Source organism: Pteronotus mesoamericanus, unplaced genomic scaffold (genome assembly GCF_021234165.1).
Source record: "Pteronotus mesoamericanus isolate MK-2021 breed Mesoamerican mustached bat unplaced genomic scaffold, CSHL_Meso_final contig_82, whole genome shotgun sequence".
NCBI lineage: Eukaryota > Metazoa > Chordata > Mammalia > Chiroptera > Mormoopidae > Pteronotus > Pteronotus mesoamericanus.
In genome coordinates, this window is record NW_026555265.1 from 7,945,023 (window position 1) to 7,964,760 (window position 19,738).

Consider the following 19,738-nt stretch of genomic DNA (forward strand, 5'->3'; position numbering starts at 1 on the left):
ATTATGGTGTGCTTTGGTGTGTGCTTCCTTGGGTCCCAACTTCTTTGGGACTCTGAGCTTCCTGGACTTCCTGGAAGTCTATTTCCTTTGCCAGAGTGGGGAAGTTCTCCTTCATTATTTTTTCAAATAAGCTTTCAATTTCTTGCTCTTCCCCCTCTCCTTCTGGCACCCCTATGATTTGGGTGTTGGAAGATTTAAAGTTGTCTCAGAGGTTCCTAAACCGCTCCTCATTTTTTTTTTTTTTTTGAATTCTTCTTTCTTCATTCTGTTCTAGTTGAATATTTATTTCGTCCTTCTGTTTCAAATCATTGATTTGAGTCCCGTTTTCCTTCCCTTCACTGTTGGTTCCCTTTGTATTTTTCTTTGTTTCACTTTGCATAGCCTTCACTTTTTCCTCCATTTTGCGACCTTACTCCACCATTTCTGTGAGCATCCTGATTCCCAGTGTGTTGAATGCTGCATCTGATAGGTTGGCTATCTCTTTGTCGCTTAATCCTATTTTTGGAGCCTTGATCTGTTCTTTCATTTGGGCCACATTCCTTTGTCTCAGCGTGCCTGTTATGCTGCAAGGGGCGGAACCTTAGGTATTCGCCAGGGCAGGGCAGCCCACATCACTGGGTTGTGGCGCTGTATGTGGGGGAGTGGTCAGAGAGGGAACAATGCCACTTGCTCAGCTCTCGGTGGGCTTTCAGTCACTTCCCCTGCTACCCACAAGCAAATCGGGCCCTTCTAGTGCTGATTCCCAGGTGGGTGGGTTTGTGTACATTCTAGGACCCCATGGGCCTCTCCAATGAACCCTTCTGTGAGGCTGGGAGTTTCTTCCGCCACTGCAACCCCCACAGGTTTTTGTGGCCAGAGGTTTTAAGACTTTCTTTTCCCGCACTGGAACGCTGGACTGCGTGGTCTGTCTCGCTCCCCAGTTGTTCCTTCTGGTTTATCCACACGCAAATGTGGGACTGCCTGGTCTTCCAGCTGCTGCCTCACCCATGTGATCCTTCAGCTGCTGCTTTGCCATGTGTCCTCTCCACCCCAGCTGCCATCTCTACCCCTCCTACCAGTCTGGATGAATGTTTCTTCTTTAACTCTTTGTTGTCAGACTTCCATACAGTTAGATTTTCTGGCAGTTCTGGTTGTTTTTGTTTTTAAATGTGGTGTTGTCCTTCTTTTGGTTGTGTGAGGAGGCAAAGTGTATCTATCTACATCTCCATCTTTGCCAAAAGTGCCCTTGTTGGGTTTGGATTTAAGCACATTCCCATAATTAGGTTCTAGCATTTATACATAAAATTCTTTTCTCAATATTTCTTTTCCACTAACCTTCTACAACTTCCCTTGTTCTTCTTAGTTTTTCTCTTTTCTGAAGAAGTTATTTCTTCAGAAATAACTTATTAGGACAAAGTACTTATTTTTAACTTCTCTTATATCCACACATTCCCCCCCCCTTTTTTTTGCAATAGCATTCCTTCTAAATTTTAAGAGAAACCATGAAGAGTATTACTGATAATACAAAAGTTACCTAATACACTTTCAGCAATTATTAACAGTTTGGCTATTTATACAATGTTTGAGAAAAGCCCACTAAACAAGTGTAACTAATATTATGGCCTATATTATTAGCAGAGAGGTAAAGGCAATCAAACAAATAAAGTTCAACATCAATTTGTAGGTATACGGGCCTTGTCTATGTCTTGGGAAAGCTCTCTATCTCTGATGTCAGTGACTTCTCCTCCTCAAGAGATCTCTGATCGCTGCTGTAAGCAGAGGCCAATGGCAGAGACAGGGGCAGATGTCTGTTTATGGTTAGGCACCTGATAATGTTCCTTCCAACACTGTTGGAGAGGGTGTTTAATGCATGTCTTTTCCAATTGACAAAAAATCCTGGTTGTAAGTCTTGGTCTTTGAAGTCTTTGTCTCCTGGGAGCACACCATGACATGAAGTCACTAATTTATAAGTCCCCATAAGCTGGTTAATAAGTTCTTGATCATAATTCAGAATTTCTCCTTTTAGTAAGATTGGTTCATATTCCTCCTTATCTAGGTGCACAGAGTGTCCAGTGGCTAATGAGAAAATCTATGCATTTACCACGAGAAGCAGATTACAGGTTGAAGAGCTTTATATGGAGAGCTTTGGTCAATGGAGATTAAAAGCTCTGAAAATTTACCTAGTTGAGTTTTAACGATACCATTTGAATGTTCCACCAACCCAGAGAACTGAGGTGATAGGCACAATAAAAATACCGTTGAATAGGCCAAATATTACAAATGGGTGGCATTATTTACTCAGTGAAATGAGTCCCTCAGTCACAGTAACTCAGAGGGAATTCCCAAGTTGGGAATTTCTCCCAATAATAATTTACCTACCATTAAGGCTGTTGCTCTCCTACAAGATAGTGCCTCCACCCAGTGTGGGGAAAACATACAAATCATAACTAACACACATTTGTATCTTCACAATGGTGGCATTTGTATCAAATCCAATTACCATACTTCAAAGGGTCTAAAGGAAGTGGGAAACATCCTTGGGACCCATGGGAGTGAATTTCCAGGGTTCTATTTGGACAGAGGGAACATCTGCTATATACTTTACAAGCTACAGAAGAGGTTTCCAATAAATCATCTTTTTAGGACCCCAGTGTGTTAGCTTATGTACATATTAAAGTATAGGTCATTGATTTATTGATGAGAGCCATTCTGACAGGTGTGATATCTCATTGCAGTATTAATTTGCATTTCTCTGATGACTAGTGACATTGGACATCTTTTCATATGTCTATTGGCCATCTGTATGTCATCTTTGGAGAAATGTTGGGAAGGATGTGGAGAAAGGGGAACCCTTTTGCACTTCTGATGGAAATACAGATTGATATAACCATTGTGAATAGTATGGAGTTACCTCAAAAAAAAAAAAAAAAATGGAGCTGCCTTATGACCCAACAATTCCACTTCTGGGAATATATCTGAAGAAACCCGAAACACTAATTCAAAAGAACATATATACCCCTATGTTCACTGTAGCATTATTTACATTAGCCAAGATTTGGAAGCAGCCCAAGCACCCATCAGTAGATGAGTGGATAAAAAAGCTCTAGTACATTTTATACAATGGAATGCTACTTGGTCATAAAAAGAAGGAAATCTTATCTTTTGCGATAGTATAGATGGACCTGGAGGCTATTATGCTAAGTGAAATAGGCCAGTCAGTGAAAGACAAATACCATGTGATTTCATTTATATGTGGAATCTAATGAACAAAGTGAACTAACAAACAAAATAGTAACAGATTCAGAGAGAGCAGGCTGACAGCTATTGATGGGGATGTGGGAGAAGAGTACAGGTGGCTGGGTCAGGGAGTGGAAAAACTGGGCATAAATGAAAAAAACTCATGGACAGAACAACACTGTGGTGGTTGCCAGGTGGAGAAGGGGTGGAGGGTGGTGAAGGAGGAAATGGGGGTTAAATAGTGATGGATGGAAGCTTAACTTGCAGTGGTGAGCACACAATACAGTATACAGATGATGTGTTGTGTGATTGTGCACCAGAAACCTGTGTAATTTGTTAACCAATGTCACCCCAATAAATTCAATAAAAAGGAGGAAAAATAAAGTACTGGTAATTGAGTTCCTATACTGAAGATAATAAGATTGGTTTCTGACTGAGTCCAAGCTCTACCTGTTTCCCTGGGTCAAAAGTTCCCCCTTTTTTGTTGCCATGTCCTCTTTTCTTCTGCTGCAGCTGTCCATTGGAACTTAAAACAGGAAGTTTCAGAATTCTGGGAGAAACTCACGCCAGGTCCCCGATACAAAGCAAGGAGCCAGTGGGGCACAATAGGAAGAATTTCTTAAACAAGATACTCTTACAAGCCCAATTCATAAAGTTATATTGCTAAATTTGACTAGATTAAAATTAAATCTCCTGTTCCACAAAAGACAATATAAGTAAAGTAAAATAACAAGCCAAAAACTCAAAAAGGATTGTTGCAAAACATATAATTTTCAGAGGATTAGTGTCCAGGATATGTAAAGAATTCCTACAAATCAAAAGGAAAAAGACAAAATGCCCCATTATAAATTAGTCAGTGTATATGCACAGATAATTCTTTTTTTAAGTAACTTTTAAAAGAGATTTTATTTATTTATTTTTAGACAGAGGGGAAGGGAGGGAGAGAGAGAGAGAGAGAGAAACAATCAATTAGTTGCCTCTCACACCTCCCCCCCGCCACCACCCTCAACTGGGGACCTGGCCCGCAACCTAGGTGTGTGCCCTGACTGGGAATAAAACTGGCAACCTTCTGGTTCACAGGCCGGTGCTCAGTCCCCTGAGCCACACCAGCCAGGGCCTAATTCTTAAAAGAAGAATTCTGAAGGTTCAATAAACATTTAAAAATAAATTTAACTTCATTATTTATCCAGGAAATAAATGATAGAACAACAATGAGTTACCATTTCATACCTATCAGATTAACAGAAATTAAAAAGTTTGACATTATTGAGAGTTGGGGAGGATGTAGAGGAATGGGGAATCAAAAGTGAAGAAAAACCCTAGGAATAAATGTCCATCAGCAAGGGAACAGATAAATTGTGGTATATTCATTCAATAGATTATTATGTAGCTATTAAAGTGAATAAACTAGAGTGATATGCTTCATATGGCTTAATCACAAAAAAAATGTTAGCCCAGGAAAAAAATAGTTGAAGAATGCTATATGCAGAGTAGCATCATTTATATAAAATTGGAAAACAGGTAAAGCCTTGTTCAGAGTTATAGATCCATGTAGTAAGAGTATAAAAACATGCCTGGAAATGTAAAACACCAAATTTATTAAGTAGGTTACCACTAAGGATAAAAGCAGAGCAATAAGAACAGGGAAAAGATATGTACGGAGGCCTTCGCCTTTATCTGTCATATTTTATCCTGTTAAAAAAATATCTGAAGCAAATAGGGCAAAGTATAAAGGTTTTAGGAAGTAAATTGAGGTGTCTGAAGTTGCTCTCACTCTTCTGAATGTTTAAAGATAATGGCCGTAAATTCAGGAAAGATGTTTCCATTGGAAGAGATAACAAAATGTAAACCCAATGCAAGCATGTCCTTTGTTTTAGCCACTGCTCTCTGCCCCCACTTAGAAGAGGGCCCAGTACAGAGGAGGTATTCAACAAATATTTGCTGGATCAATGAACATCTGCAAAGGCAATGAGACATGTTAAAACACAGTGTGTTCAAAAGAGCTAATCATAATAACAGCCAACGTCTATTGAGCCCCACATGCACCAGCTACTGACTTAACTAGTTGGCCTGGATTGTTTCCTTCCATCCTTGTAACCATGGTAAGGACCATTCTTATCCTTACTCTACAGGTGAGGAAATGGAGGCTTAGAGAGTTAGGTAGCTTGCCTGAGGGCATAGTGGTTAGGACTAGATTCCACAGTCCATCAAAAAACTCTGGGTCTTATGCTGTAGGTAATTGCAAAATTTGGAGCAGTGGAAATCAATAAGACAAGGAGGCACACTGAACATATACACACGCCCAAGTGAAGGGTGACCATGAGCAGGTGGGGTAGGGAGGCTGCCTGGTGCCTGTTAGCCTTCCAAGGGGACACAGAGCAGGGAACACTGTAGTCTGCCTGGGCAGTCAGGAAAGGCTTTACCAGGAGGAGACATATGAACTTGGCCTTGAAGGAGAAGTGTACCTGCAAATGCTGGGAACCCAGCAATTCCTGTTCCACATCCAGCTGATGTTGCTCAGAAGATCCATTGCTCTGGATGGTGAGCACAGAGCCCGACTACACAGGGCCGAGAGCACCCACATGAAAAGGCAGCCTGGTTTGAAGGTAACCTTGAGTTTGAGGAAGTTTGCTCTCACCATTATATACACAGAGAAGAAAATGCAACTCAGAGCTCTTCTTTAGAAGCCACGACAGCAATCCTACAGGCAATTGCTTGCCTTTTAATAAGAGCTAACATTTGAGCATTTACTGTTCATGGGGTGCTGGGCTGTCATCACAGGCTTTATTGCCTCTAATGCTCACAACTCTATGAAGCAGGTATTCTTTATCCCTTCCCAGGGATGAGGAAACCCAGGCTTAGAGAATTTAACTGTCTTGCCCAAAGTCCTATGCAGTTAGTAAGCAGCAGAGCTGGGATTTGAACCCACAGTTGTCAACTCTCCAGCCCTTATTTTAACTGCTGCTGCTCACAAGCACAGACATCCATTGAAAGCAACAAGAGTTTTACTGCTTTCAATTGGCAGAATAAATGAGAATGTGATCCGAGTTTAATAAACTAGAAACCAAGCTTGTCATTACATCCATGAACACCTGTCACATGTTAGGTACTCCATAAACGCTTGTGAAATGAGGTAGCGTTTAGTTTCAGGAAATGAAAACTAACCCAGTGTGAATGACATACTACCCTTGTAGTAGTTTCAGAAGTCTTTGCAGGGACTCTCCGAATCAATGCGGCCGCCTGCACCCACATGCCAGCATGTGAGCATGCATACAGACATGCACGGACATGCACGCGCGTGCATACACACACACTTAGACCTCCAGGTGAGCTCCCACCTCTCTCTCAAATCTCTGCTCCACCTACCCTTCCGGTGGCTCCTCCTCCCGCTCCTTGGCTATCAGTCCTGACCCCGCCCGCTGTCCTGGTTCCTGTCACTGGGTGCTGAGCTCCTGGAGGGAAAGGCCATGTGTTTGTTCTTTTATCTCTCAGCCTACCATTGAGTAGGCCTACTTTGAAAATAGGCACTGAATGCACAGAGTAGGAATATTCTCCCAAATAGCTCACAGAGATACAAATACTGAGAAAAAAAATAGGACAGGGGAAAGAACTGGAAGACTTCTGCTTTTCAAATAAAATTAGATAAAGAGAGCAATGCATCCTTTCCCCCAGGAAAAGTCACCATCAATTGGATCGTGTGTATTCATTTTATTAATTTATTGCACCTTTGCCAGACACCTACCTACTATGTGCAGGAGCCAGTCCTGGCCTGGAATTGGAGGGTTCTTATTCACCCTTCCTTCAAAGTAAACTTAGAAGAGACCCCTCTCTCCACTGGGCACAGGGGCACAAAGATGAGGTACACACAATCCATGTCCCCAGGCCCACAGAGTGGAAGGCAGGGCGAAGTAAAGCAAACAGTCACAACTTACAAATGTAAAGGTTATTCTGTGGAAAGGTAGGTAGGAGGAGGAGACAGAGAAGTGAGATTGAGGGGAGAGGAGAGAGTGGCAGGGAGAAGAGAAAGGAAAACAGCGGCAGCCTGTCTGGGTTCTCCCAGAGCCACATCTAACAATACTCTGGTCACGTTTTAATTAATTGGAAGGTTTTCCCATTGACTCAAACAAGAGCTCTCTCTCTGATTAATTTTCGAAAGAGCCGGCCGAGTTTAATCATAGCAAACACAATGATCCCGGTAATTACGGCCTGAGTAGCAAAAGCAGAAAATAAAACCCCCAGAACAGGCTATGGTCTTGACCGTTGCCCTCGGCCTCATGCTGGGCCCACGCCCAGGGTTCTGAGCTACTAGGCACCAAGGCTGGGGGGTCGCGGGCCGCAGGCAGCGCCGGCCGGGGCGGAGCGGGAGAGGGAGAGAGGGGAGGCGGGCCTCGGGTGCTCGGGCACCCCAGATCGCTGTCCTGCAGCGCCTGGAGCGGCAGGCCAGCGCGCTGCGCTGGGCCCTGGCGCTGCAGGGGCTCGGCTTTGCCCACGCGGCCCGGGTGTTGTAGCCACACCAGGAACGGCGGCAGGCCGCAGTCGCAGCGCCAGGGATTGTGCCCCAGCCGGACCTCCTCCAGCCGGGGCAGAGCCCCAAAGACGTCGCCAGGGATGGTCTCCAGCTGGTTATGGTCAAGCTGGACCTCTGCGAGGTTCCGGAGGTCGCGGAAGAGCGTGCGGGGCAGGGCCCGCAGCTTGTTGCGGCGCAGCGGCACTTGGCGCAACTGGCCGAGGCCGCGCAGCAGGCCGTCGGGGAGGGAGGCCAGACTGTTGGAGTGCAAGGCGAGCACCCGGAGCTCGCCGAGGCCGCGGAACGCGCCCCCTGGGAGCGCGCTCACGCGCGGGTTCAGGGTCACCTCTAACACTCACAAGCGGCTCAAGTTGCTGAAGACGGCGGCGGGCAGGGTGCGCAACGGCGTGCCGTTTAGCCACAGCCCCTGCAGGCCCGCCATCTCCCCGAAGAGCACCTGCGGGAGCTCTTCCAGCGGGTTCTCGAACAGTGTCAAGAAGTTCAAATTGTGCAAATGGAGGAAGAGTGCAGAGAGCAGGAACTCGAGCTGGTTTCTGGAAAGAGTCAGACGGCTCAGGTTGCGGAGCAGGTCGAAGGTCCTGGGCGCTATAGAACGGATGCGGTTTCCGTCGAGCCGCAGCTCAATCAGGGTGCGCAGACTATCGAATAGCCTGGAATCCAGAGAGACGAGCTGGTTCGAGTACAGCAGAAGTTTCCCAAGCTTAGCCTGTGCCCCCAGCAATCCCTTGGGCAGGTGAGTTAAATTGTTTTCCGATAAATCCAACAATCTCAGGTTCCCCAGATGTGTGAAGAGGCTAACAGGAAGGAAAACGAGTTGACTGTGCTTTAAAGAGAGCTCCTGCAGGTTAACCAGTTTTTGAAACATGTTTTGGTCAATGCCCTGTAGCTCATTGTGGTTCAAAAACAACTGTTCCAGGAGCACCATCTTATCCAAGAGCGCGCCTGGAAGATGAGTGATCTTGTTGTGAGACAACCTCAGGGTTTTTAGTTTTATCAGGTCATTGAAGGTGCCAGGGGCGATGGCGGAAATGTTGCTATCTAACAGTATCGGGCGCTGCAGTACCGTCATGCCCCTGAAGCTGTGATTCTGCAAGGTGCTGGGGCCCATTTGGAAAAGCAGGAGGTGCGTGAGGTTGGTGGGCAGGCCGAGCGCTGCAACGCGCGACACGCCGCCGCCGGAGCACTGGGCGGCGTCCCGGAAGGTACAGCTGCAGGTGTGTGGGCAGGGGAAGGGCTGGGCGCGCAGGTGCGCCAGCACCGCGCACAGCTGGGTGCCCCTCAGCACGTCTGAAACCTGTGGAGGACACACAAGGGCAAACGCTCATGTTGGAGCTTGTCACCCTGTTTAATTTTGCAGAGGCACGGTTCTTTCGCCAGGATTATCACGGTCTCAGAATGTGATCCAGATACAACTAAGCCTCCCGCTTTCCTTAGATGTGCAGAGTCCCCTGGGCGGTGGGTGAAAAGATAACCATTCATTCTCCATTTGGAGGACTCGTTCTTTTGTTTCACTGATTTTCCACTCTCAGTATGAAACATTGACATTGAAGCGTTTTCAAGCTATAGAAAACCCAATACTTAAGAAATCTTTACATAGAGATAACACATTAAATGGTCATTCTTATATTCAAGCTCCAGATATCACAGAGCAGGGCCATTATGAAATTGGTCTGCTCTTGACTTTATACTTTCCTCAGGACGGGCTATAACCAAGCCATGAAGGGAGTAGCAAAGTCCGTTAAAACAGCAGCCACCTGATTCCTTTTATCATAACTGTGCTGTATCTGCAAGACTAACTCCTCTACTAAAATGATGAGCAGCCCCCCAATAGAGAACACTCTCAGCCACCCTGAAAAAAAAAAAAGCAGGTAATAACACTTATCACTTTAAAATGCCATGCACTGTCCCCAGCAATTTATTTGAATCAATTCACTTAATCCTTACCTAACGCTATGTAGATACGATTATTATCCCCAAAGAATGAAGAAAGTGAGGCACAGAAAGTTTAAGTAGCTTTATCAGGATCACAGAACTAGAATTGAGAGTAGTATATCTGATTAAGCCATAGATAAGAAGCTACCATTTCTAAGATGCTTAAAAATTAATACTCATGGCCCTGGCCAGATGGCTCAGTTAGTTGGAGCATCATCCCCTGCATGAAATGTTGTGGGTTTGATTCTCCATCAGGGCCCATACCTGGGTTGCAGTTCAACCCCTGGCCTGGGAGCCTATGACCCCTGTGGGGGGCACCCAATCTATGTTTCCTTCTGGCATTGGTGTTTCTCTCTCCCCTCCTCTCTCTCTAAAAGCAATGGGGAAAAAAAAAAAAAAAAAAAGTCCTCAGGTGAGTATTAAAATACTCTTGACATGGAATTATCTGTGACATATACACAGTAACTAATCTGCCAAAACAATGTCTACCAAGCATCATTTTATGCACATCTCTTGTAGCTAAATTTTGTTTCTTAGCCACACACAGACTAATCAAGCCTGCCAGTTGCCCATATTCATTTTTAAAATATTTGGCCTTACCTGAAGTGGGGCTGCACTCCAAAGCAACTGAAAGGTTTAGGGCCTTGCCTGCGACTCAGCACTTTCCAAAGGAAAAGAGCGGTATCCTTGCATCTTCAGGATAAAGACTTTAACAGAATGAAAGTCATGGAAAGGGCCCTATCTCAGGGCTTATTCTGGTTTTTAATGACAAATATTTTCAAACTGAAAGGCATATAACCTAAGTCCCACGGTCAAAGCGGAATGGTAAGAGCAGGAGGGAGAGAAGTTTCTCCATAAATGGCACTGTGTAACTCTGTGATGCTAGACAAGCCTAGTGACAGCGTCGGATCACAGCAGCAGGCAAACCTCCAGATGGGCCACTCTTTCTCTGGGGCTTCCTTTTCATGCCACATCGCCCCAGTTCTCGGGTCCAGTTCCCCATCCCCCGTGGATGAATAATAAGGCTCAGACCATTCTCAAAGGCTCCAATTTCTTTCCTTGTAGGAATAATAAGGCTGAAAACATTGTCAAGTACGTTGAATTGTGCAACCCTGGTTTGGTTGAAGGGTGTTCACACATTCCACGCACCTCAGGAATGTCACCCTGCTTCCCAAAGCCACGGTACCAATGTAATTCCACTATAGTATGTGACAGTTCCCGTGCCTCATAGCTCTGCCCACAACTTGGAATTGATTACATTTAATTTTTGCAATGAATGTAATTGTCAGTGTGGTTTTAATTGTGCATTTCCCTCATAATGAACTTGAGCATCTTTTCCTATTTTAAGGACCCCTTCTTCATCCTGAGAAATTTGAGTTTTCTTTTGCCCATTTGTCTATATGCAAAATATATATGCTTACGTTTTAAAATAACCTGAATTATAGGCTTTCTTTATATGTTCTGGATACTAATCCTTTGTCGGTTATAGGTGTTACAAGTACCTTCTAACTAGTTTGTGGTTTGCCTTTTCACCATTTTTATGAGGCCTTTTGACATAAATTGTATAGTCAAAGTTGTCAATTTTTAAAAATTTGTGATTTTTATGCCTATTGAAATAAATCCCCTTTTCCTCCTAAATCAGAAATATATTTCCCTATAATGCTGTATTGTTTTATTGTTTTGTCCTTCACTTTTAGGTCTTTAATCCGTCTAGAGTTGATTTTTGTGTATGATGTGAGACCGATTTTTTTCCCGCTATGGTAACCAGCTGTCCTAGCCCTAGTTACGTAAATCTCTTTTCCCCTCAGAGCTACAATGTTGGGCCCAACATCTCATGAATGTGTGGGTCTGTTTCTGGGCTATATGATAATCCCTGAACCAGTACTACACTGAAACAACCTTGTAATATTTAAAGCCTGAAAATACACAGTTTGTTTTATAAAGTGTGAAGAAATAGACATTTTCACACCACATTCATGGGCATATAAATTGGGGCAAACTTTTTGGAGGAAAATTTAGTAATGTCAACCAAATTTAAAACATAGTTTGTCCAGCAGTTCTACTGATTAAAAATACACGCTATGGATATGCTCATTAAGATGTGCACAAAATCATTAATTGCGGGATTGTACAACAGAAATAAAAACCTAAAAATACCATCAACAGGGAACAAGATGTTTAAATATAGCATTGTATGGACGTGCAGTGGGGTGCCTTGCAGACTTCAGTGAATAAAGTTGAGCTCCAAGAACTGACATAACTTTTCTAAGATGCACTGAATGACAGAAAATGAAGGTGGCATAGTAACTACAACAGGATTCTACTTGGGTAGCATATTAAAAAACATACTTACCTGAGAATATATACATATTTTCTTTGGAATAATGCACCCAAGAAATCTTAGTAATCACCTTTTGGGGGAGAAACTGAGGCACAGGTGAACTTCCTTACATATCTTTCCATGAGGTTTAAATTTTTATTAAACATGCTTATAGCACTATTACCTTTTCAAAAACATTTTTTAAAGATTTTAGAGAGGGGGAGAAAGAGAGAAACATCAATGTGTGGTTGCCTCTGGCACACCCCCTACTGGGGAGCTGGCCTGCAACCCAGGCATGTGTCCATACCAGGAAAACACCTATCCAAGCACAAAGGGTACCTAACCGCAACCCTTTGGTTTGCAGGCCAGCACTCAACCCACTGAGCCACGCCAGTCAGGGCTTTTTAAAAATTTTTATTGTAAAAATAAAGTGATTTGGAGCATCACTGGAGAAAAAAACATGAAGATAAGGGTATTAAAGCACACTGGAACGTCAGTGCTTGAATTGTGAAAGAATAAACATTAACCTCTGGAATCATTGAGTGGAATGGTACAGAAGTGGTTCTTAAATTACTTTATCCTGGTTGACAAGAATTCTTCAATCCATGACATTTGTAGGTGTAGAGAAAGCACTGAAATCCAATCAGCCTTGGACTTAGCCAAATATACTCAAAGCTCAGTAAATGGTGAACTGAGATTACCTTCTAGGTCATGAAGTCCTAAGCCACAGGGAAAGCCACTGCCTCTGCCAGGTATTGCAGGATGTCTATCTTTCAGCCTTAATCAAGGGCAGGAACTCCAGAGCCCAGAATAGATATCCTGGTGACCCAGTCAATCAGTCATGCATAGGCACGCCAAGTGAAAGGCCCTTTGCCTATGAAAATGCCAGGGAGCAAATGCAATAGAGAGATTGGGAAGTACTGTGGAATTATCAGAGTAAAAGTTGGAGCCAGAATTTGATGAAGCTCATTTAGCCTCTTTCCCTCGTTCCTCCAATGTGAATGGCCTCCAAGTTTCGTTCTTTGAAGAGAGCAGGACATTCTAATTGCCCAAGGGAAAACTGGGCAGAGACGTTGCAGACAGCGGAGGAACAGTGTGTGTCAGTTCATCCACTGAACACATGAACAAGGTATTGAGAATTATGTTGAGAAATGAAATTGATGGCTCTGAAGTCCTTTGGAGCTGGGGTCTATGAAACAGGTCAGAAATCTGCTGTCCTAATTGGCTTCTGTATGAGTCACAAAACCCTGGCCTATGGGGTTTGGCCATTCAAAAGCAGGTGTCTGCCTGGATTTCATACTTTTCAACCTCCGCAGGGGAGACTCACAGGCCGGGGCACAGAATAACCACAACCAAACTATGAACAGGGACCGTCTCAAACTCGTGGAACTCCTGTCCTTCCCTGCAATATACACATACTCAGAAGAAGGCAACTGGCAGTGATGTGGGGACATGACCATTTACTATAAAAACCATAGTGCATGGAAGAACTTGGGCTCAGACCCGGTCTTCATACCACCCAGATCCATCACACCACAGCCGGCCACATAGCCCAGCACAGTAGAGGATGCATGTCTTCTGCACAACCTGCCATACCAGGAAACACCTATCCAAGCACAAGGGCCCAACACAATCTGCCTTCTCTGGGATTTCTATGACCAGAAGTTAGCTCCAGAGCTTCTCTCTCTGGAGGGCTTTTTCCACCCATGGATGCTACTTCGCTTCAAACCTACCATGTCTTACATGATACTAGCTTTGATTTGGTCTTCCCAACTATTAATTAATAGACTAATTCCTTAGTCTTATAATTCACCATTTCCCTCAGACCTCCTGACACTTAATATTTGGCTCTATATGTTATCTGATTGATAGGTTTCTGTAGGTGGTCACAGACATAAATATTATGTGGAATGCTGTATTTATTTTCTTCAAAAACCCAAAGTTAAAAAAAAAAGAAAATGAGAAAGTATTAAGCAGGAAAATAGAGAGGGAAATATTCATGTAACTAAAAAACAAACAAATGTATAGAGACACAGAAAAAAAGAAATGCCATTTACTTCATTTACATTTTTATTTTGAATAGCTTTAATCAAAAAAGATTTCATAAGGTTATTTACAGTGCTGAATGTACAATTATGAATGTATGTCTTTTTGACATCAGGGTACCATTCTTGAGCAGCAATACAATTTTAAAAATATAAAGATGCAATACCATTTCTGATATAAAGTTTCTTAAAAAAATTCCAAAGTCTTAGGGAATTAACAAATCATAACAGGAAGTTAACTATTTTATTAATTTAATGTGCACATAATTACCAAATTTTAATACATTAAAAATATGTGTAAATACCCAGACTGTACAAAAATTAACATCCCATATTTTGTTAAAAGTTCCCAACCACCTCCCACCATAAATATACAAAAGCCTATTTTCAGATGTCAAAATCACATGCAAGAAATCTTAGAATGTTTTCTAAAGCTTGAATTTTGCTTTTCTCTGAATATTGAATGTATAGCCATTTTGGAAGCAGAATATATAAACACTGATATTTTACCATGCATTTGAAACTGTGCAGTATTTTCATAAACAGGGAAAACAAAATAAATACAGTAAAAACTGCAACAGTTTTGTTTAAATGCACGTGCAATTTGGAAAGCTTTCGAATACAAGGACTATAAAACTAATATAAAAAGTATATATTTTATTGTTGGCTTAGCCATTTTTATTCAAGCATTATTTGCAGCATTGCTTTATAGCAGTTGGTGCTAGAAGATACAAAACATAGTTACCACTATTTATATTTGAGGGAGAACAAAAAAAAGAAACTTTAAACAACCCTGAGGGAGACACACATTAAAAATCTTGTTATTTATTTAAAAAGTTAAAAAGTTACATATCATTATTTAACAATTACTCTCCTGGACATTTCCGTCCTTAAGTATGTGTATAAATAAAATTTAAATCAGCAATACTTATTAATCTTAATACACCAAAATAATATATGTACAGATTTTAAAATTTAGGTCTGTATACACTCAAATAATTTAATGTGAAAATTCGGAATCAATATTACTATGTAATGGTGACCTATAGAGAGAGGACTCTATCTATGGCACTGAGAAAGACCCACACCTACATTCACAGACATTCTTCAAATAATATTCTGGAAGCCATCAATTACAACGTGAACAACCCACTTAGTCTATGTTCAAATCTAATTTTCTACAAATGCTTTTCCACCTACCTAAAAATCTTATTTCTTTGAAAACAGTATGGACAGACAAGATATAAAACCCTTATAAAATCTAAATGTTAAAAAAAGGGAGGGTGTAAAAAATATAGCTCTTTATGATCATGCTCTTAAAGATGTTAAATATAATCTGATAATTGGGTTTTTAAGCTGCTACTTAGCAATTACCTTAATTATATGTTTCAGTATTTAAATCAAAGAGTAAGATTTACAATTATGGGATATCACTGAAGAATAACACTTGTACATGTTGAAAATGAATGTGGAAATTATAAAACAATCAAAAGAGTAAGTAACTATAGAAAACAGTGCTAATTCACAGCTCAAGAGGTCTAAGATGCATAGCTTCATAGAATCATTCATGGAACAATTGTTCATATCATCTAATGTGCAGTAATATTGTATTATATTTTTTGATGGAAAACTTCGATTATATTTCTGTAAGAATCATCAGCGGCAATAGCAGTAACAGTGATCCTGAGTGTAACTGCCATTTTTCTATAGTTACCAAACATCATTCATGTCGCTGCACCATAAAAAACAAGAACCATTTGATTCTACAGTTCTGGGTAACATCTGATAAATTGGCAAGTACATATCAGCAAATGATCAGCTGTAAGTGAAAAAGTACATGCATGCTACTGGGTAAGGAAGGACATACGCAAACGTCACAAAGTTTTAGCAGTTTAGTGTCCATTTTACAGCAATGATCGTTTCCTTGTTTATCATAACTGTGGGGTTTGTCAAACTGCTGGATCTTACCTATAAAGGCATTTTTAAAAGTTACTTTCATTTTGTTTAGAATTTAAACATTAACCAGGCAAAACAGAAAGGCGAAAAATATTATCCACATTTCTTTTGGTTAAATGAATGTCTATTCTTTAACTTTATTTCCATTTTTCTTTTCCCCCAGAAAGTACCACAACCAAAATACGCTCATTTGTAAAATTCCAATCCAAAAATAGGTAAACTCTGACCTCTGGCGCCACCTAATGGCATAAAACAAACTCTCACCAAGTTCATTCTGCTTTGAAAAAATAGCAGTCGTTAAAACCGCTCATTTTTTGAGCCTCAGTACTGATAGGATAGACATATATCAAATCTTTAAAATTTTAGCAGGCAAAAGTCTAACCAAAAACAAAAAAAATACAACCTTACTCACTATCATCTAATGTCTTTAGGTAATTTAAAAAATAGAAAATAAAGACATTTAAAGTAACACAAAACCTGAGTGACAACAGGTATGAAGAGATATTAGACAGATAGATCCACATCCATTGCCAAAAGAAACAATCTTTTTCCCTAGTGAAAAAGGTTTTACAACAGCTAACTGAAGCAAATTATACTACTGACACCAGACAGCACAAGGTACATTTAATAGTTTCGAGGGACATCTCAAGAAGGCAGTGAAGCACCTTGCTGATTAGAAAAATAAAACCCAGGCAATTTGTACAGAAAATATAAAACCATAAGTGGAAATTACCTGAGTTGTTCTATAAGCAACACCATAAAACTCACTCTTAACTCTAGGCTATCAAAGGAATCTGATATATGTACACATAGAATTCTTTGGAAGAAATGTTGGAATCAAATGAAAATAAGCTTTCTACCTATTTTCACTGGAGGCTAACACCCAGTTTATTTCTCAATCACAAATGTAGGGCATATATATAAAAGAGGACATTTTCTAAGAGGAGTTGTGAAAACAAATTTAAAGGTGTAAACTAAGTCTCAAAAGCTAATGTCTACAACCCAACCAAATACCAACTTTCTTCTTATACCTTATATAAAGAGTATCACTGAGGGTAACAATTAAGAAAACTGTGGAGAAATATATATATATAAAAATTCCAAGTTACTGAATGAAGACTTCAGATTATTAATTTAACTGGAAGGTCAATCTTATTTTCATTTTGTTTGGGAAAAAAAAAAAGCTCTCAAATCAGCTACTATATCAGAAGGAACATTAATTTAAATGACGCCATTCTGACACACAGGATCAGAAAGCCCTAAAATTACATTCTGGTCAGTGCTGCTATTTGTGTATCACCAGGACTGATGCACTGCTACGTTATGGTGATGATTTGACATGATCCATTTTCCTTAACTAAAGCTTTAGCTTCTGTTGTCGTCTGAGGTTTTGGGGGCCATTCTGGATCAACCAGGAGCTCCTGCGCCAGATACATGTACTTCGCTTTTGGTATCTTCTTTCTACAGTCCAGGACCCAGGACAAGCAGCATTTTCCCCAATGATCCACTGACTCCTAAGGAAATAAGGAAAAAAGAACGCCCTGGTAGATTAAAGACTGCTTGTTTTTAACAAGTTTGTTAAAGCACAGTACATTGACACACACACACATATACATACATACATACACACGAAGAATGACTTCTGAGCATGAACAAATGAAAAAAATCCATGTAAAAAAGTCAGCTTTCAATTATTTAGGAACATTTTTTAAGATTAGGTTTTTTTTAGTTATCAATGTAATTTATTTTATTTATTTTACATACCTATCCTCTTACATATGGATACATTTTAAAAATAACTTGAAGATATGGATAATACAAGACACTTAATGCATTAAGAATAACTTTAAACTATTCAGAAAGAGAAAATATTTTTCATATTTAATATGGAAATTCACATTCTGTCCCAACCTATCCTTTGTACTGATACTCCTAACAGCTTAGCTACCTGATCATTTTTGAAAGAAACAGTAAAGTTATTACTGTTGCTGTTACTATTACCTTTCAAAACAAAACATTTTGAAAATATGGTTAGGTCAAAATTAGAACTTAGATCGTTTAATGTCAATCACTTCTTTTAATATCATACTTTCATTAATATAAAAACAATTTTATAATGATGGTTTCCTGGTGCTCCACCTTTGGAGAGAGGTACATAAAAAGCTATAAAGCAAGTACTATTTCTTAGTATTATTTTATTATAAACAGCTCTGCTGTCATTTAAATCCTTCTAATCAATGCTCATGTTTTCAATGATTGTGATTTTAGATAAATCTTGAAGAACAAGAAAGCAGAGTCACCTGCAATTCTACAGAAATATAAATTCAATAGAGATCCTAAGAATTTATCTTAATTAAAATTTGTGATAAAGAAATGAAATAAAACTAAACAATTCTAAAATAGAGTCAAATTTTAATTGTTTTGGCTGTTGCTTCTCCAAAGCAAAATTTAAGCCCCAGGTTGTTTTATTTTGCCATCAACATATAACCCAGGCTACAACTAGGTCTAATCCCAGTTGAAGTAATCTCACAAAACGGAAGCATTACAAGACTGAGATGTGTGTTCAAATGTTAACATCCAAACTTCATGAGCAAGAAAGGCAGATTTGCTATAACATATATATTCTGAAACGTGTTTCTAAATTTGTCAGTGGAGAACAGCAAAATACTTTAAAATGAAACCTCTTCCACATTTGGACTTGGCAGGCCTTCTCATTTTACTGAGACAACCTCCAGGAACCTAATACTCTTTCTTTCTCCACAACTGTGGCATGGACATGTGGCAGCACTGAAACCCTGATAAATAATAACTACGTGCTTTTAAAGATGTTTACTTTGTCAATAAAACACAGTAATCTGCACTGCAACCAAGAAGTTAGAGGGAAAAACTGTGTTCACAAGTAAGGTATACTTTAAAATTCCAGGGGAAGAGGGGTGGTACAGATTCTAAGATTAGTTATCTAGCTGAAGAGAGTTATTACCATCACCTTAAAAGAAGCCCGTAAGAAAATATTTTGCGTTAAGGTACGGAAGAGACTAGATACACGATTCTTCAGATGATCCAAATAACAATTCCTTTCCAGTGTAGGCACATACAGAACAAACCGTAACATTTAATCTGAGGTGATGGCTCACTACTTGGATCTATCCTTTCCCCCAAGGTGTTTAAGGTCTTCAATTTTATTGCAGAAAAGACCAGTGTTCCTAAATCAATCTGAAAGCTGTCCCTTTTTATTTTATGGCATGTAGCACTGTTACAGGACCACAGGAAAAGGTTAATGGTGAATGGTGACTTTATGAAAAAAAGCAGAAACATATAGGCCTTGTCTGTCCAGATGAGCCAGCAGGGTTGAAGGGCAATGCAGAGCAGGCTGAGTTAACAAAAATCACAGCCAGGCGTATTCAAATGGAAGACACATACATGTATCTCTAAATCCATTGTTCCCTACCCGTGGAAAGTGAGGCAAGCAATAAAATTAAAACTAATTTCATTGCAAACAGATTCCCAATTGAATAGTTTTTTGTTTGTTTTTTACATTAAGGTTCGTGTTTTCAAAAATCCCCATGTCCCTATTAAAAGCAATGAATACTTGTTATAATTCAGAGAAAATAAATTAAGTTCATTCTAGAACCCCACTGCCTGTTTAATCTCTGCAGTATCTTTTAGGAAATGTTTTTATGGGTGGCATGTAAAATATAAAGACATGCTTATAGGAAATGTTATAATGGTACGAAGTTTTCA

General features: G+C 40.4%; 2 protein-coding genes across 4 annotated transcripts in view; both read right to left on the minus strand.

Annotated features, from left to right (window-relative positions):
* Positions 1–7,299: 7,299 nt before the first annotated feature.
* Positions 7,300–10,369, minus strand: GP5 (glycoprotein V platelet). Its single transcript, XM_054585051.1, is given in 3 exon segments — positions 7,300–7,433; positions 7,436–9,038; positions 10,325–10,369. Coding segments are annotated over 3 exon segments (1,782 nt in total).
* Positions 10,370–14,050: 3,681 nt separating this feature from the next.
* ATP13A3 (ATPase 13A3) overlaps positions 14,051–19,738 on the minus strand; it is an 81,005-nt gene continuing 75,317 nt past the window's right edge. For all 3 annotated transcript variants that reach the window (XM_054585147.1, XM_054585148.1, XM_054585146.1), the window contains one exon: positions 14,051–17,511. In XM_054585147.1, coding sequence (XP_054441122.1) covers positions 17,314–17,511 — 198 coding nt within the window. In that variant the 3' untranslated portion in view covers positions 14,051–17,313. The remainder of the gene's footprint in view (positions 17,512–19,738) is intronic.